We start from the raw sequence: 18,544 nt of genomic DNA, 5'->3' as shown, positions 1-18,544 counted from the left end.
ATTTAAGCTGTCATTTTATAGGTAAACAAGTAGTTCTTATGTGTCTGTTCCCATGACCAAGAAGACCCGCAACTCTCCCTTGATAGTCAAAGCTCTAATCCAAGAACATGATATTGTTCAAAAGCAAAGGTGAGCTGTCATGCGACAGAGCTGCAGGTTGGCAACTCCACTCACTACAAAGAAAGTCCTCTGCATAACAGGAGTTCCACGCTACCGGTTAATTAGCTATAGGGTAATTAGCTCTTAAGGAAGTCATCAAAAGATAACCCTGGATTCCTATATCTGAAATGCCCTGATTCAGCAATGATATACTGTGTTCCAAGCAAGCACACACCTTTCCATACCAGCCTCTGAAGAAGCCATCCCCGTGGCGTGTGGGTGTGACTGGCAGAAAGCGAAGGGCTCAGTTTAAATTAGCTTTGTAAAGACTGAGAGAGCAGTGTAAGCGCAAGAACTGCGCGAGGCTGTCACTGTGCATTCAGTCTCGAGAACAAAAATGGGAGGGCTGCTCTGGTTTCCTGAATGTCCTATTCAATCATATCCCATTCCCAAACTAACCACTGGCAAAGAACTAAAGCCCACTTAGCAACGAAACTACAGGGCCGTGACAATCTTTTGTTGATGGTTCAACAAATATTGACAATTCCAAGCAATCACAATGAGCTTCGATTAGTGGGAAGACTGGATCCAACTTTTATATTCCTGATCTTCTAACAGACTTTGGAAGCTGCATTTAAAAAAAAAAATTTAGACACATCCCTGATATTAGGTGACGTCCTTCGGAGCTTTGATGCCACACAGATCTGAGCTGAAAGTCCCAGACTGCCGTGGCTTGACTGCGTGGCCATAGGATATAAAGAAAGAATGTGTGCGCAACTTCTAACCTGGGGCTTGGCACACAGTAGAGCTGGTCCAGTCATCGCTAAGAATAACGTCTCTGGAGCCAGATAGCGTGGCTTCTTATCCCAGCTCTGTACTCCCGCGCTGTGTGGCCTCGGGCAAACCAATTCATCTCTCTGTGACCCACGTGCCAGAGAGTGCCAACAACAGGACCTGCCTCCCAGGATCACTGGGACAACCAAAGGACTGCAGACACGCAGAGCACCTGAAACAGCACTTGGCACACAGTATGTGCCTTTGAGTAAAGTCCCATTATTCTTCACAATAGGTCTTCCCTACTTGACTGAACCAATCCTTAGTCATTCAATTAACACCCAACCCATGAAGGGCCCAATACCTTCCACGCACGCCTTAGTACCAATGCTACATGGCGGACAGGGCAGCTGTCCCCATAGACAGTTCAACTTTGAATGGCACAATAAATGCACTTTTTAGGACTTCCCTGGCAGAATCCACCTGCCAATACAGGGGACACGGGTTCGATCCGTGGTCCTGGAAGATCCCACATGCCATGGGGCAACTAAGCCCAGGTACCGCAACCCTTGGGCCTATGCTGTAGAGCCCAGGAGCCGCAACAAGAAGCCACTGCAATGAGAAGCCCTCCGCACCGCAACTGGAGAGCAGCTCCTGCTTGCTGCAACTAGAGAAAGCCCAGGTAAGGCAATGAGGACTCGGCACAGCCAAAAATTTTAAAACACAAATAACTTTTTTTAAGTACTTTCTTAGTGATCAGAGGTATTTGAGAGCTAGTCTATTATATGACTCTCAAACTGGGTCCCTGGGAGCTGTAGTGTTCCTCACAAGGGGCCAGAAAGGAGAAAAGTGGGCAAGTTGGACAGGTAAAGGGTTTCTGACCCACCTCTGCTCCTACCAGGGGCTTTGGATTCAATCGTATTACATACTAGGTAGGCTCTGCTTCAGATTTCACTTGAAGAAGCACTGTAACTAAAGTAAGTTTGAAAGCACCTTCACAGATGAGGAAATCCAGGGCTACACACAGTAGTGTGGAGTCCAAGGTCAGACGACTATCCCTTTCCAAACGTCTACCTCACAAGTTTGTGTCCAGAGACGGAATGAACTCAGTCACAGCAGGTTCCGTGGTCTGCAGTGCTTCCTGCGCAACAGACGCCTTACCCAGAGCCGGGCCTCACATTATGTGCATTCTCTCCCTCCAGCCTTACGTCAAGCCTCTGGGGCAGACACTACCATCCACCCACTTGCGACTGGGGAGACTGAGGCAGGTGTCATATGAGAAAATAACAGCAAAGCTGACTTTTGAACCAAGGCCAACCAAGGCTCTGGGAGCTGATGACAAGGTCAATGCCTTGGCCTCCTTGGGGACTGTGGTATTCACAGGGAGGAACAGGGTACAACCCCAAGAACAAGAACAACCCCACCATCTTTCTCTCTGACATAGCTGCAAAGAGACTATAACCTCCTGACCACGGCTCTCCAGGGCCATGGGCTGGGGCCATGGCTTTGACTAGAACCTACCTGCAACTCAACCCTGGAAACTATACTGACTGTTCTCATCTCCTACACAGGTGTGTACGTTCACTGGGCACAAGATTTCTTTCTATCTTCTACACTGAACAGACAGCATCCTGGGAGCTAGCCAGCCCTCCTGACAAGAGGCCAAGCAGATATCAAGGATGCCCTGAAAGCACAGAGGCCAATCACGCCCTTTGTCAGTCAAGACACCTAGGCCATTTAAACATGAACAAGTGTGGACTACAAAAACTAAAGGAATTGGAAAGTCTGACCCTTTTGTGATAATAAAAGAATGATCTACTAAGGAGTTTCCCTATTTCATTTCTGCTTGCTTTCTGGCAAATGTTTTTGTTACTGGCAGTAAAGTACCCTTCCAGCTATAAGTGTATTCATTTCAAAGGGCTCTAAGGTAAGATGATGAGTCCATTAAGTATTCTTACCTCTATTCCTGAACCAGGCACCTAGATGAAAAAGAACAACAAATCTTGTTATGTGCAACAAAAAGAAGCACTGTTATTGCTTTTTCAGATGATGCATTAAAGGGCATATTCCTCTTATTAAAGACTTCTTAAAGAGAAAAACAGAATTTCCTTAATCAAGGCTTGCCACCCACATATTTTTGTATCTGTGTCATCATAAAAGAGGTAACTTTACATTTTCCTTCTATATTCACTTCCTTCAGACTGGGAGCTCAATAACACAGCCCAACAGAGCGTGTCTCGGGAAGCCTCCATGCTTCAGTGTAATTATCCAGTATTTTTCACATGGTCATCAGTGACATAACACTGTAGAGAAGACACAGCTCCCCTCCTTCTGGTCACTTGTGCTGTGCCTGTCCTCATGGGAAGGATACCATCGCCTGCCCAGGTGGCTCCACAGTCTCCTGGTCTTCCTGTCTCTAGCCCAAGCCCCCTGGAGGCCAAGCTCCTGACTCGCCAGCATGGCTGGAGCTCTCTTCCTGAAGGGCTCTGCCGCACTCCATTCCTGTCCCTACACCCCCAGTCCCACTTCTCCAACTACAAGAGGCCCTATTAGGCCAATGGGAGCTTTTGGGGAGGGGGTTGAGTAGACATGTCTGGGGGTGGGGGCTCTGGGATGAAAAGAGAATTGTGCCTGCATGCCTGGGGGACTGTTTACAGGACAACTGTGAGGGGCCACGTGCACTGGAAGAATTCACAGGCGTAGATGGCTGACTTCGAGGAAAGAAAGAGGGAAAAGGTGGGAAGAGGAAAAGCTAAAACTTGATTCTGAAAAGTGAAGTTCAGATGCCATGGAACCCCCCCCATCCCCTGCCACCATCACCACACTCCCCTCTCAGTAGAAGGAAATCAGAAGGGGATGGGGGCTTTCACAATAATCACATGATTTTTAATCACTGAAAAATGTCTTCTCCCCTTGCGACCCTCCATGTCACCCACCAAGTGGGCCAGTGGCCTCTCCCATCTATTCAGTTCAGGCTTCAGTCACCACAACCAGGAATAAAGGGCCGCTTCTCTTTCTCCAACAAACCTATTTCCTGTCCTTTCCTGGGTATTTATTTTATCTGCCAATCAGAAATATAACTTTTTGGTGCTAGTATGATCATTTCTGTGACAGACATTAGATGTTTTTATAATTCTGAAAGTTTTGGTTATTAATAAAGGCTTTTTTAATTCAGGAGACAGATATCAGTGGTTACCATCAAAATGAATGAATGCAAAAAAGAAAAAAATGAAAGCAAATTATGAGCTGACTATATAAAAATAAAAATTATTTTAAGTGATTATTTCAATATCTTTGGTATCAGTACACCAAAGAACTGGAGAAGAAAAATTCTGAGTGTCAATCATGTACTGAAATGATTCTCTACTTGTCATATTTTAAAAGGGTACAAAGAACAGAAAATAAACCCAATGAATCGAGTTTTACCTCAAAATAATTCTTACCCTCAAAATTTTAGGGCTGCTGTAATAAGCCATGCTCAGGGTTTCCATTTCTTCACAATGTTCCAAATTTATCCTCCTGGTGCACTTAACAGCTTGGTTAACCAGAAATGCTGGAAATCATAACATTCCCAAGGAAAAAGGAAAAAAAAATTAAAAAGAAGAAAAATGTCTAAGAAATTGTAATCTAAGTAAAACTGCAAAGTTATGACATGTATACAATATGCTTCAGATAGAGTATAAAACGGAGAAGGCAATGGCACCCCACTCCAGTACTCTTGCCTGGAAAATCCCATGGATGGAGGAGCCTGGTAGGCTGCAGTCCATGGGGTCTCGAAGAGTCGGGCACGACTAAGCGACTTCACTTTCACTTTTCACTTTCATGCATTGGAGAAGGAAATGGCAACCCACTCCAGTGTTCTTGCCTGGAGAATCCCAGGGACGGGGGAGCCTGGTGGGCTGCTGTCTATGGGGTCGCACAGAGTCAGACATGACTGAAGCGACTTAGCAGCAGCAGCAGCAGAGTATAAAAAATTATTTTTCAAATATGTAATACAGTCACATGATTCAAAATTCAGAAAAAGATTTGAGGAGTTGTCTCCCTCTAACCCCTAACTGCCAGCAACCACCAGTCCCCTTCCCCAAAGACAGTCTGCATGAAGTTTCTTGTGTATACTTCTGGAAATATCCTATATTTTCAGAAAGTGTGTGTGTCTGTGTCTGTGTGTGTATACACACATACTCTTTTTAAAAGTATTTCTTTCCCCTTTTGGAAACAAACTCACAACATATATTCTGCCCTTTGTCTTTTTCACTGAGCAATGTATCTCGGAGTTCAGTCTGTCTTAGTATGAAGAGCTTCCTCCTCCTCTTTTTAGGGATAACTCGCATTCTATTACAGACACACCGTAATCTGTCCAACCAGTTCCCCACTAACGGAAGTTGTCTCCAGTCTTGCTCTAACAATGCTGCAATCTATCATTTTGCATGTGGGCCAGAGTTTCTGTAGGACCAACTTCTAGAAGTAGAGCAGCTAAGTTAAAAGGTATATTTGTCTGCAATTTTGATGTATGTTGCCCAAGTGCCCTTCACCAAGGCTGTACCAATTTTCAGTCCCACCAGTGATATAGACAAGCGCCTACTTCTCCACAGCATTAAATTTCTTTACGCTTTGCAATCCATTAGGTGGAAACGGTATCTCAGTTTGGGTCTAAATTACACTGCTCCTACTGTGTGAGCAAGGTTAAGCCTCTTCAACAGAACACACTTCCCTTCATGTAGCAAGTGTTGCTTCCTTAGGCCACACGCTATCATCCACAGCTTAGCGGGCTTCTGCATAGTGAGGCTGGCTAAGGACGGGGGAGCCAGGCCTATTGCCTTCTGCTGCCAAGAGTGGTTACTCCACAGAGTCTATGATGCTCCTGAAGGAGAAGCAGGACCCATGGGAGGCAGCTGCATGGGTTGCATCCCTGCTTCACCACTGCCTGAGTAAGAAACTAAACTCATTTTCTCAGTTCCTCATCTCAAAAATGAAGATAACCCTCCCTGAGAGGACCATCGTGAGAATCAATGGGAAAAACACATGCAAGCGCTTAACACCACACCCAGCACACAGTTAATCAGTGTTAGCTACTGACAAACTTTCGCTCCAGTGACAAAAGAACTTTCCAACAACCTCAAGAGTTAAACAACTGAGTGGGCTGGTTGCAGGTAGTGAGTTCCCCATCACGACGAATGCTCAAGCAGTGACCACCGGTGGCAGAAAAGATTCTGGCACCGGGCAGGGGTGAGGCGGAGGGACTGAACTATACAATCTTTGAAGTGTCGTTCAACTCTAAGACTCTGTTTCTAGTTACAAAGTTTGTTTATTATGATTGCTATAAATTTAAACTAAGAGCGAACTCTGTTTGCAGAGAAAAAGAAAAATGCTCACTCTCTTACCTGCAGGGTTATTATCAGTGCACAGAGATGATGTAAGGGGAGAAGGAAATCTCAAAAATGAATCTGAAGTCCGCAGAGGAACCCCATACTGCAAACAGAACAACCAACAGCTGTCAGGGTGCTACTCAGGCATCCGTTCAACACTCACTACACAGCTACTACGTGACCAGCAGCACTGCAGGGATGGTTAAAGAATAGATGCGGTCCCTGCCCGCAGGGAGCAAACATCTAGCTGCCCCACCCTTTTCCTTTTAAGGCTGTGTGTTTCTGTGTATGCATGTTACAGAATTTGCAGGCCTGTTTATTCTAGGCTATTCTACTTCCATCCCACTGGAAGGTTAGCTAAGAGGCTGACACAGGTGCAGCAAGCGGGGAACAAGCCCTCTCTTTCACTAGAGCTGGGAGAATAAACTCCTGCAATCTTTCTGGAGGGCAAGCTGGTATTGGTATTTTAAATTTCCATTCATTCTGACCAAGTTAACCCATTTATAGGAACATACCTTATGGATTTAATCGGACAAAAAAATATCTATAAGAATGCTTACTGTGGATTATTTATAACAGCAAAAACTTGAAACGAATGTCTATTAGATAGTGGAATGGCTCCGTAATAAATAATGACACATCCCTGGAAGGAATACTCTGTATCAGTAAAATGCAGCTCCAACTCTGGCTCCTTCCTATACCCATGTTTCCCTCAACACTTCAATGGGGACATCACTTAAAGTGAAGCATCCTTCCCAGGGTTGTGTACAGTGACGTCTGAAGAGCTCTGCCCAGTGCCTGGCAGCTGGGAAATGCTCCAGAAATGGCCACTTTTATAGTGATGTGGGAAGATGCATAAAATTGATCATGAATAAAAAAGGAAATTTATAGCACAATGTGGATAACTAGAAATTTCATTTCTGCACAATATTATACATATATTTTAGTAGATGCATTAAAAAACCAGGAACATACACCCATCTGTTAAGTGATTTTCAGTGTGCACTGTTTATTTGTTTTTGGCCAAGCCACATGGCTTACAGGCTCTTCTTTGCCCAACAAGGGACTGAACTTGGGCCATCTGCAGTGGAAACGTGGAGACCCAACCACTGGCCCCCCAGGGAACTTCCTTGCAGTGTGCTTTGGTTTTAACTGGACATGGGGGCCTTTCCATTTTTACTTCCGTGCTTCTATGCCTTCACCTTTTAGAACTAGCACAGGTTGTTTTATACTTCTCTTTTAAAAAGATGCTTCCAAAAATTATGACATTTAGTCAAAGTTAACACATATTTAAAGGCTTATGAAGGGATGGATAACAAATACCACACATCTTCCCAAAGTCTGTAAAACTACACACAACTCTGAGAAGAGGAGCCGGCCTCCAGCCTATCCACTCTGTTTCCAGCAGCATCTCTCAAGCACTTTGATGCATCTTTTGAGGTAGAGAAGAAAACATTCTGCAGAGACAAATGAAAGCTTACCAGAGAATATATGCCTCAAAACTCTATGTTAGAATTCAACTGCTCAATTTTAATTTTCATGATTTTTGATCTACAGGCACAAACATTGTTTCTTGGTTTATAATATCAATTCTGTGTCCCAGGGAAGCTAGCTTACTGGGAACATACTTATAAAAACAAGATATTTATGACAGGATGAGTGGATTTAAGTTCCTGGCTCACCTCATATTTTGCAGTTTGGGGAGCATCCAGTCTGGTTGAAACATCTGATTCTGCATTCAGTGAAAAACCATCAGGTGCTTTCATCAATTTATCAAAACTACTTTCATCAGTCACTTCTGGATTAATAAAGGATAGTGCAGGTTTATCTGTTTTTAGAAAAAGTATTTTAAATCAGTATAAAATATGATATGTATAGCATATACAGTATACATAGTATTTAGGAAACAATCTTTAGTAGCAGTAAGGCTGCTGTGGAAACATTTAAATGTCTCTACATATTCACTTCCCTCAAGATTTCTGGAATCTTATTAAACAGACTCCCCAGGCATGGCCTCTTTCTCTACTATGGAAGCAAGAGTTTCTAAGGCCTGCAGGTAAACAGCACAACAGAAGCCAATACTAATCAATCTCTCTCTCCAGTCCACGGACTCATAAACTGCATAAACCTCTCAGGGGCAACTCTCTCCAGATGGCTAGGGGAATGAAAGATCCTGTTTCTACCCTCACACAGCCACCTCCGAAGCCCAGGAGATGATGCGCTCTGTGCGTGAGAGGTGGGAGGAGGAGGGAACAGGCTGGTTATGTTCACTGGGCCTGCTACAGTGACTGACCGGCCATTACTGCAGATTACAAACCACAGAGCATCCACCTAAATTTTTAAGTGCAAGGGGACAAAACCAAAATATAAAGACATTCGGAAAAGATGATAAAGTTTAATTGATAAAACCATGAATGTGTCTCTGATCTTGATAATGTTTTATACATTGGAACTAGACATCTAATTGAGCTAAATGCTCAGATAAAAATAAAGATCCTGTTTTCATGCAAATACCCTTAGTAAAAATAAAAGAGAAAAAAGGAAATTGAAACCAAAGCTGAACCTGACTCTCAACCATTAAATCAGGAGGAAATGCACGCACACACACACACAAATAAATCTAGATTCTTAGGTATGTCTACATTTTATAAACACCTTTGAAATAAAATAAGAGAAATAAAGCACGAGATTTCAAAAGACAACTACAAAAGCACAATTAAAGAAAACGTGCATAGCCACAGGTTTATAAAGTTACTTGCAGTTATCTGTGGAATGGTCTCAGGATAACCTCTAGCCAAACCATAGAATAACTGCTTTAAATCTAACTTGATGTGACATTTTTCCATAAAATAACTTTTAAAAGAAAAAATTTTCCAGAGTTTCACACAGTATATCAATATCAAATACTTACAGTTTGTAATATGAACACAGAAAATAGATGGGTTGATCTGGTCGACAAGTTTAAATACTCTCTGAGGTGGGTCTGCTGTAAAATTCAATGAATAGACAGCTGCTTTTTGACTACAAAAGTGACTATCACCCCTGAAAATTAAAAAAATAATAATAAGACAAAGTTTTAAGGCACAAGCACACAATCTTAGCAAGATTATTTTAGAACTGTCAGATGCTTGCACTGTACTAAGTTAACTACATGGAGGATATTTATGAAAGTGTGATGTGAGAATTGAATCCACTTTTATTTAGTTTATTCAGTGTTAAAATGTTCAGCATTTTAAACTTTTTCCTCTAACAGTGAAAATATTAAGACAACTAGAATAACCTTTAAGAAAATCTTGTCAAGTATGGAATACAGATGAGAAATGATTTTGATGTAAATGAACCTTGCATACTCTGATGGAATATTAAATTATATAAAATTTTGCAGAACTTCAGACTGTTTATAAGTACCCAGAATGGATCCAAAATTCCTGTCTTTAGAATAAAGCTGTCTTCATAAATGAATGTGAAAATGAGAAAAAGTAACATCATCTGTAAGTCTGGGGCTTAGAAACTGCGGTATAGTCAAGTCTTCAACCAATCCCAGACTTAACAAACCCTAATCAATTTGATATAGATACAGACATGGTTTAGGGAGATACAACAAAAATGAGATCATATTACATACCACTTTAAGGCCTTTTCCCACTTAATATAGAGTGCCCAGTAGTTCCCATATCATCAAATGTTTTCATATTATTATATGGTTTCGCTGTATACCAATTTATTAAGCTATTCCCAATTTTTTTTAACCAATCCTCTACCGTTGACCTAGGCTGTTTATAATTTCTCCTGATTATATATAATGCTTTAGTGACACCCTTGTTCATACATTTGTATTAACGTCTCCAGTTATTTCCTTAGGCAATATTTCCTGAAATAGAATTGCTGGGTCAAAAGGTAGGTACAAAATTTGAGGCTTCTGAGACTTACTACCAGAGTGCCTTCCAGAAAGGCAAGATGCAACCTTACCAACATTGTAGTAACAAGAGCACCTATTTTGCTGTACTCTTGCCAAGACCGCATGTTATCAGTTTTTACCGTTTGCTAATTTCATGGGCAAAAGCCTATTATCTCATTGCTTTAATTTGAATTTTCTCTTTTACTAGTGAGGTTAAATATTTTTCCATAGCGTTATTGCTCACTGGTATTTCTTCATGAGTTGATTAATTTTTATGAGAAAGTTTGTCTTCTTGACTTCTAAGAACCCATATCAAGAATCCCTTCTGAGTGTTAGAAATACTTCTTCCTAGTTTGTTAATCGTTCAGTTTTATAGTGTTTTTTTTGTCACACAGAAGTTTTTTTTTACGATCATCATTCCTCTTTTAATTGAGGTATGATTAACTGATTTTTTAAAATAATGAAGTTGTCAACCTTTTCTTTTATAGATTGCCTTTGGGTTTATCTTAAAAGACATTACCCAGGACTTTCCTGGCAGTCTAGCAGTTAAGACTCCCCACTTCCATTGCAGGAGGGATGCATTCAATCCCTGGTCGGGAAACTAAGATCCTACACGCTGTATAGTGTGGCCAAAAAGAAAAAAAGACATTTCCCTAACCCAAGATTAATAAATATTCACATATATTTTTTATTCATTAATTTTTTTAACATTTCACTCTTCTACCTGTTGGTAATTTACTTCAGTGTAACATTATGAAGCAGGAATCTAATGTTAGTTTTTCAATAATCATCCTGCATCATTTACTGAATGATCCAACCTTTACTCCACAGATGTGAAATACCATGTTTACAATAAATACCATGTTTACATTAAATACTTAAGTAGAAAAAAATACTTTAAGAAAACTGGCTGGTGTAAAATCAGTACACACAACTGATTTTTGGCCTTTCTATTCTCTTTCAATGACCTACTTATCCATAATGAATTAATACACATTATATTCAATATTATAGTGTTACAAATGCTTTAAACCTAGTAGTTTGCTCTTCTTATTCAATAACGTCTTGGCTGTTCTCATCTGTTTATTCTTCCAGATGAATTTTAGAATCATTTTGACACATTATCCCTCTCCCATCTGACTGGAATTACATTATAACAAATTGAAATGTATATGTAAGTAATGATTCTACCCATCCCACTACACAGATTATATCTCTCCATTTATTCAAATGTTTTATGTCTCATTATATCTTGAAGTTTTCTTCACATAAATTCTGAATAGTTAAGTTTAATTCTATGATGTTGTATTTCTTTTGGTGTTATGGTTAGAATCCATTTCCACTGTATTTCTGGAATGGGTATTGCTGGGGGATTGAATTATTTTGTAACTGGCCTCTTTTCCAAATGCTCTGTATAGTTCTAATGGTAAATGAGTTGCTATCATGGGCATAAAGAGTATTTTGGAAAAACCATGAGTAGTATAAATAAGAAAAGATCCAGCACTGAAAATCTACGAGTCATACTGGGCCTTAAACGACGAGGAGGAGTCAGACAGAGAGGGAATGGGAAGCTAATCCAACTGCAAGAATGGCATTGGCCAAGGATGGGTACTGTACTGATGGTGTTTAGAAACAGAGCACCAAAGCTGCGTTGGACGAAGGATTCCAGATGGGGTTGCTAGGAAATAAGATGTGAGAGAAGCTGGGATGGATATGAATTCAGGTTATGGATTCCATAGGTAATGAGAGTTCTCGAAAGTTCCTTAGAAAGGGAGTGACAAGAGGAGGCGTGAGCTTATGAGGAGGAAGGGAGCAGGAACGGACAGACGTGAGGGCAATCATGGAGGAAGATTCAGCAGAATGGGACTCTTGACCCTCCCCTTCCAGTCAGCAGCGCTCTAATCCTGTGCAGTGAATCAGCATCGCATCCGTACATTTCTCTCTAGTCCCACCGGCACAGCCTTCTGGGTGAGAGCCTTCTTGGTTCCCTGCCACCAGGCCTGGCCCCTGGGAGCCACTGTCCATGCTGCTGCAGAATTTATTAAATTGGAGATCTGATCCCCTCACTCCCCAGCCTCCTGAAGAAGCCAGGAAAAATCCAAACCCCTCAGCATACACACAAGGCCCCTCAGGACTTGACCCCTGCCCTTCCCCACACTCCTCTGGCTCCAGCCTTCCTCAGCCATGCTGAGCTACCTGCAGTTAAGGCAGCAGGCTATACTCCTTCAGCCCCAGGAATCTGCCATGTGGCTCCCTCGGCCAGGAATGCCCTCCCTAATTCCATGCTGACCAACTTCACTTGTCCTTCAGGACTCAGCTCAGCTACTTTTCTAGAAAGACCTCCCTAGTCCAGCTGTCTGGGTTACAGGCCACTCTCTCAGTTCTCCTAGAGTTTGGTGCAGAAACTGCCATCCACTCGTTTGTCTCCCTTACTCAATGAGCTCTTTGAAGACAGGACCATGTCTCACTTGTCTTTAAATCCCTGGCACTGGCACACGAGAGGTGCTCAAGAAAGGTATGGTGAACTGTAAGAGACAGCTTAGCCGTGAGAAGGCAAGGAAAAGGCACAAGTCAGGGGAGCCTCTAGGTTTCTGACATGGGTTTCTGCCTGAAAGAACAATGGTAGAGAAAGTCAAAGGGCTACTCGAGGGTCAGTTAAGGGTAGAGCAGAGAAATTCATTCATCCATTCAACTCACTTTTAATGAAGGCCGACTACATGGTAGGAGCTATCCTAGGCACTAGGGATAAATGACATATAAAAGAGATAATTCTTACTCTCAAGAAGCTTACATCTAATGAGGGGAAAAAGACACTAATCCACTAATCTTAATGATAAATTTATAATTTTTTGAATGGTAAGACTAGTTTATGACAGTTCAGTATATGTAAATAAACCTTCTATGAACTGGAATCTACATAACAAGAACACCCAATTAATTAGGACTATTAGTTTTCATTATTTCTATACTTCATATTTAGGAGAAGGCCACAAGCAAAACTAACTCAGAAAAACCCTGAAGTTCTTTCCTGAGAGCACTACGAATTCAGTTCTAATTTCTAAACCATGGTGCCACAAACTACACCAAATCTTGTAAATAAGTTTTACTGAAATGTAGTCACACCCATTCATTACATGCCTGCTTTTGCTCAACAATGGCAGAGTGGAAAAGCTGAAACAGAGCCCACACAGCCTGCAGAGCTTCAAGTGTTTATTACATGGCCTTTTACAGAAAAAGTTGGCTGACCCCCATTCTAAATAGTCTATATCTAAAATTACAGTATTGGCTATTTTTTAAGAACTACATTCTAAATAATGATCGCAAATCAGAACAGATACCTCACTCTCAAGCTCCCGGAACTTACTAATGCAGGAAAATAGAATGATTTTCAACAAAGACTGAACCACAGTGTAGTTCAGGTAGCCAGAAAAATAATCTGACTACAACACCCTGTGCTCTAGGCATTTTAACAACATCGGAAGTAGATAGGATTTCCCATTGGTCAATAAAATAGTTTCTCATGGGAAAAACACACTGTGCTTCCAAAAAGCATTCAACCTATCAAATTTCAACTGCTAAAACTTCGTACAAGACTGAATTTAAATTGGCTATCTCTGAATAATAAACTGGTCCCATCCTGAATAAATTAACTTCTTATAAGTGCTGTTATTTTATCAAAAAGCTTTGAAATCAGAATTACAAGAACCAGGTAACTGAGAAGAAACTGTTTATCTTGCAATCGACTGGGAATGTCATTTCCCATTATTCTCCTACACAATGTGAACTGTGAGAATTCCTGGTAGATTCATCTACTAGAAAGGTATAAACAAAGCTTTCCCTTCTAATTTTCGTTAGAAAATTATGTCCACAACAAAAGCTGTAAAATTAAACTGTACTTTTCACAGTACAGTTAGGCATGAGACTAATTCACAGATACAAAAATGTGACACCTTATTTGTTTACAAATCAAAATGAAACGTAATTCAATCTCTGAACACAGATTTCATTATAACCTTTGTGAAAAGTACACTCTCACTTCTTTTTTGCCTGCACCATCATCTGGCTGGATGCAAATAAGGGATAGATACTGTTCTACACAGGCTTCCCAGGTGGCTCAGTGGTAAAGAACCCATCCGCCGATGCAGGAGTTTGATCCCTGTGTCAGGAAGATGCCCTGGAGAAGTAAATGGCAACGCACTCCAGTGTTCTTGCCTGGGAAATCCCATAGAGAGGAGCCTGGCGGGCTATACAGTCCATGGGGTCACAAAAGAGCTGGACACGAGGGCTTCCCTGGTGGCTCAGTCAGTAAAGAGCTGGACACAACTTAGCGACTAAACAGCAAAAACTCTTCAATATATTGATTTCAACAGCACAGCTTCTGAATGATGCAGAATTCAGGAAATCAGCCTGAGTTGATTTGGGTTTTTTCAGCCTGGGGGAGTTTTCACTTTCTGTCCCCAAATTTCATAATCTTGGTCCAATTTTATCAAAACTTCATGTTACAAACTTACGTGACAACTGGAATTGAGCAGGCAGAAAAGACACTGAAATCCACGGAGCTGCAATCAGGATCACAACAGCAGTTGACGTCACACTGTGCTGGAGACAAGTCACAGACACACAGAGCAGCAACTACAGAAACGAGAGAGGTGGGGCGCAGAGCGTCACAATCTGCAGGCAGTGACTGCCCCCTGCCACTGCAAAGTACCAAAAATCCATCTCATACAAAGGTCCGTTTTATTCCCTATTGCACTTTGGGGGAAATCTGTGAAGTGAAATGAGTCAGTTTGAGCATGCCTCCATCTGAGATTTTCCCAAAGTGGCCAATCATCTGACTCACTTGAAAAGTTCTGTTTGCACTCTCCCTACAAAGACTCTGATTTGGTAAGCTAATTGTGAAACCCAGACACCTGGGCTTTTCAAACACTTTTCAGGTGATGCTGATAATTAAAATAGGTTTAAGAATCAACACGGTAAATCACTTGCCTGACCATAAGAACCATCGGTTTAATATTGCAGATTTCTAAGCTCCTCTGGAGATTCCAATTCAGAGGAAGGGCCCACTTAAGGCTACTAAGAATCAAAATTCTCAATTTTGTTCCTCTCCTCAGATGTAACCTGCAGCTTTGAAGCTGAGTCCATGTTCACAGGCTATTGGCCAAGAATCAAGCTGACTCAAGTTCCTTGTACTTGGGGTTCTAGAAATATCTTTGGTAATTCAGACAGTAAAAACATGGGAAGAGGTAGAAGCCCCACTTAGCAAGTTTTAATTTTTAATAATGATGACCATCTGGATTTTTAATTCCCTGTTTCAGGCTGTCAAACGGGGAGGTGTGGGGGTGAGGGGAAAGTTAAATAGCAGAGCATGAGAATGATAAACACTGAACTCATGGTAGTTTAATAATTGCTGGAAGGAGGGAGATCAGTTCTTCAACCTTACCTGTAACGTTGTTTCTTTTTTTTGAAAAAGGATTTCATGCAAAAAAAATTTTTAAAAAGGGATCTCAAGCAAATGCTGGTAGACAATCCATACAACATTCTTATTAGCATTTATGAATTATTTTATAATAAAAATGAGCTTTAGAAGGAATTCCCTGGCAGTCCAGTGATTTGGACTCGGTGCTCACTACCAAGGCAGTTCAATCCTGGGTCAGGGAACTCCAGACTCCAGTCTGCGTGGTGTGGCAAAAAAAAAAAAAACTTTAGAAAATATATACCTCAAAAAAGGTACAATAATAAATTCTGGGAAGATGAATGTCAGGAGAAGAGGAAATTTTTGTCAGTGAATACACAATCCATTCTTAAAGACACAAAAGTTTCTCCTCTAGAGTTTACATGTTTCTCTCTAGCCAAGAACTCCCTTGTGTCCTTAGAAAATTATAACACCTCTCATGTACACTAAATAATAAAGTGTTGAGTAAAAAATAAAGTGTTGAGATACCCTGCCTTATGTGTTTGAAACGAATCTTGATTTTACAAAACCTAAAACCCTTATAGGTCCCTAGTAGCTGTAAGACTACTAGGGACAAAGCAATAGTGTTTAATAACTCTACTTAGGAAAGAAAAAAGGGTCTCTATCCAAGATGTGAGTGTACTTAATCAGCCAACAAGTTATCTGCTGAGTACTCGCAGGGTCTGAGTAGCACTCAGCTGCTCTTCCAAGCCTTTTCACAGCTATAGGGTACTAATGAACAGAGCTCAGATTTGAGATGAAAGTTATCCTTTTCTTGTACCTGTAACCCATTCTGCAAAGGGTGGTCCAGTTCTCCACTCAGAGTCAGTCTCCTGCTACAACCTGTACCTAGGTTGTGACCTAAAATGAGGCAAGTAATTCATAAACCTAAAAAATGGCAATAACCCAGGGACTTCCCTGGTAGTCCAGCAGTTAAGACTCTACCTTCCAATGCAGGAGGCATGGGTTCTAAGCTCCTACATGCTGTGCAGTGCAGCCAAAAAAAAAAAAAGTTAAAGAAAATTTAAAAAAAAAAATTTTTTTTTTAAGTTAAAGTTAAACATTAAAAAGTTAAAAAAGAAAAAGTTAAAGAAAATCGTCATAACCTAACATCATAAAATTGTTAGGATTAGATGAGACACAACGCAGAAGAAATCCTTCGCACAGAGCTTGCTACATAGGAAGTAGTTAATGTCAGCTGTCATTTATTACCATTACTTGCACAGATCTAACCAGAGGCCCTTTAAAAAGACAAAGGAAAAGTGCAAATTTATCCTCTCATACTGGAAAAACAGTTCTGAACATATGACCTATTAATGATGGTTCAAGAATAGCTTCAATTTGGGGGATAAAGTGCATTAACAAATGAAATACTTACATGGATAATAGGCAACTCAGCCAAAAAAATCTTCAGAGATTTTCAGATATTGAATACTCTGCTATATTTTGTCCCAAATTATCACTTAACTTCCCTGCTAAATCAAATCAACAATTTCAATATAAAACAAAGTTTTTGTATTAAAATAGCAAATATGTTTCTCTGTATTTTTTCTGACAGACTACACAATTTATAAACGAGAAATAATGGTTCAGTAACTTAAGTTCTAGAGTTCAGAAGGTCAGCCAATGATGACTTTTTTATTTACTAATACTGAGCCTGACTCAATTTAATAAAGATTTTTCTTAAGAAGGGATTAAAAAAAAAAAAACCACTGCATATCTATTGGGGTTACAGAGGACTTAAAAGGGATTTTTTTGAGATCACAAACCCATTTGACAAACTACTTACTGCTATGAACCTTCACCCCAGAAAAACGCATATTCACAAAAGTTAGCACTCGATTTTGGAGTCAGATATCCCCTGAAGTCATCCATGTTAAATCAGATTACAAAAGTCACTAGCTGTGTAACTCAAGGATTAGATCATTTTCTAAGAAATATGCTAAATATGCTAATTATCCTTAAAGATGAATATTAAGAAGTGGACATAACCCCTCACCCCATAACTCCCTACCTTCAACTCAACACAGGAGGACTTGACCTAGTCATTTTCTGTAAACTAGATTTTTTGCATCATAATTGAAAAGCTCAACGTATCCTATGCACTTAATTCCCACAGTTGCCTAGAAACTTTCAATTTCAACTGAAAAGCTGCAAGCAAGTATTTATTCATTAACACCTTTGGCATTAGTGTCGTCCAGGACCACTGCAAGTACTTCTAAAGATTTTTATAGTCACACTTGGCTCTCTGAGCTTCGGTTTTCTCATCTGTATGACAGTGATAATAACAGCTACCTCTAAGGGTTGTCGAGAGAATTAATACCTATGAAACACTTAACAATGACTGCACACTTTAAGTGGCCAGTAAACGTTAACTATCGCTATTATTACCTCACCCGGGCTACCAACCCCCGCAGGTTGAACCACTGTAGATCCCCAGGAATTGGTACTTGGTTACCCACCATCTGTGACCGGGGCGGGTCTGGGGCCGGAGAAGGGCCTGGAAGCCCTGGGGATCTCAGGAGGCTTAGAAGATATTACAGATCGGAGAGTCGTCGGGACCGGTTTGGTGGAGTTGAGGCCCTCCGTCGTTATCACCGGGGGGGTCCCGGCCTGGGCGCTCACGGAGGCCCAGCAGTCTAGGAGAACGAGCAGGAGCCGCGGAAGGGCCCGCGGCCCCATTGCTCAGCCGCTAGCCGAGCGGCCAGTGGCTGGGTGGCTGGGAGACCGCGCGTTACCTAGCAACCGCGGCGGCTGGGCGCGGGGCATCACGGGAAGGGTCGCCCGAGGCCTGGAGAGACGTAGGGACAGGGGGCGGGGCCTGGGCGGGGCGGGCGGGGCCTGGGCGAAGCGGGCGGGGCCTTGGGCGAAGCGGGCGGGGGCGGAGGGCAGGGCCTGAGCGAGGCGGGCCAAAAGAGGAGGGAACGAGGGGCGGGGACCTGTCCTCCTTGTGAA

General features: G+C 41.6%; 1 protein-coding gene across 18 annotated transcripts in view; it reads right to left on the bottom strand.

The window, feature by feature from the left end:
- The window catches only part of TCTN1 (tectonic family member 1), a 32,694-nt gene extending 14,396 nt beyond the window's left edge, over positions 1–18,298 (bottom strand). For 12 of the 18 annotated variants that reach the window (XR_015144495.1, XR_015144492.1, XR_015144497.1 and 9 more), the window contains exons 1-7: positions 18,052–18,298; positions 14,649–14,769; positions 9,151–9,281; positions 7,922–8,067; positions 6,255–6,342; positions 4,317–4,426; positions 2,832–2,852 (exon numbers count right to left, since the gene is read on the bottom strand). Coding sequence is in view for 12 of the 18 variants with exons in the window: in XM_086347719.1 (XP_086203845.1) it covers positions 2,832–2,852; positions 4,317–4,426; positions 6,255–6,342; positions 7,922–8,067; positions 9,151–9,281; positions 14,649–14,769; positions 18,052–18,271 (837 nt within the window). In the remaining 6 variants the exon portion in view is untranslated. Of the gene's footprint in view, positions 1–2,831; positions 2,853–4,316; positions 4,427–6,254; positions 6,343–7,921; positions 8,068–9,150; positions 9,282–14,648; positions 14,770–16,967; positions 17,065–18,051 lie in introns of all 18 variants that reach the window. The other 6 variants (XM_086347722.1, XM_086347726.1, XM_086347727.1 and 3 more) reach the window with 2 other exon arrangements.
- Positions 18,299–18,544: the final 246 nt, after the last annotated feature.

The sequence above is a fragment of the Bos grunniens genome, chromosome 17, assembly GCF_055505025.1.
Source record: "Bos grunniens cultivar Pamir isolate PY7600 chromosome 17, Bosgru_T2T1.0, whole genome shotgun sequence".
Lineage (NCBI taxonomy): Eukaryota > Metazoa > Chordata > Mammalia > Artiodactyla > Bovidae > Bos > Bos grunniens.
This window is presented reverse-complemented; position numbering and strand designations above follow the sequence as displayed.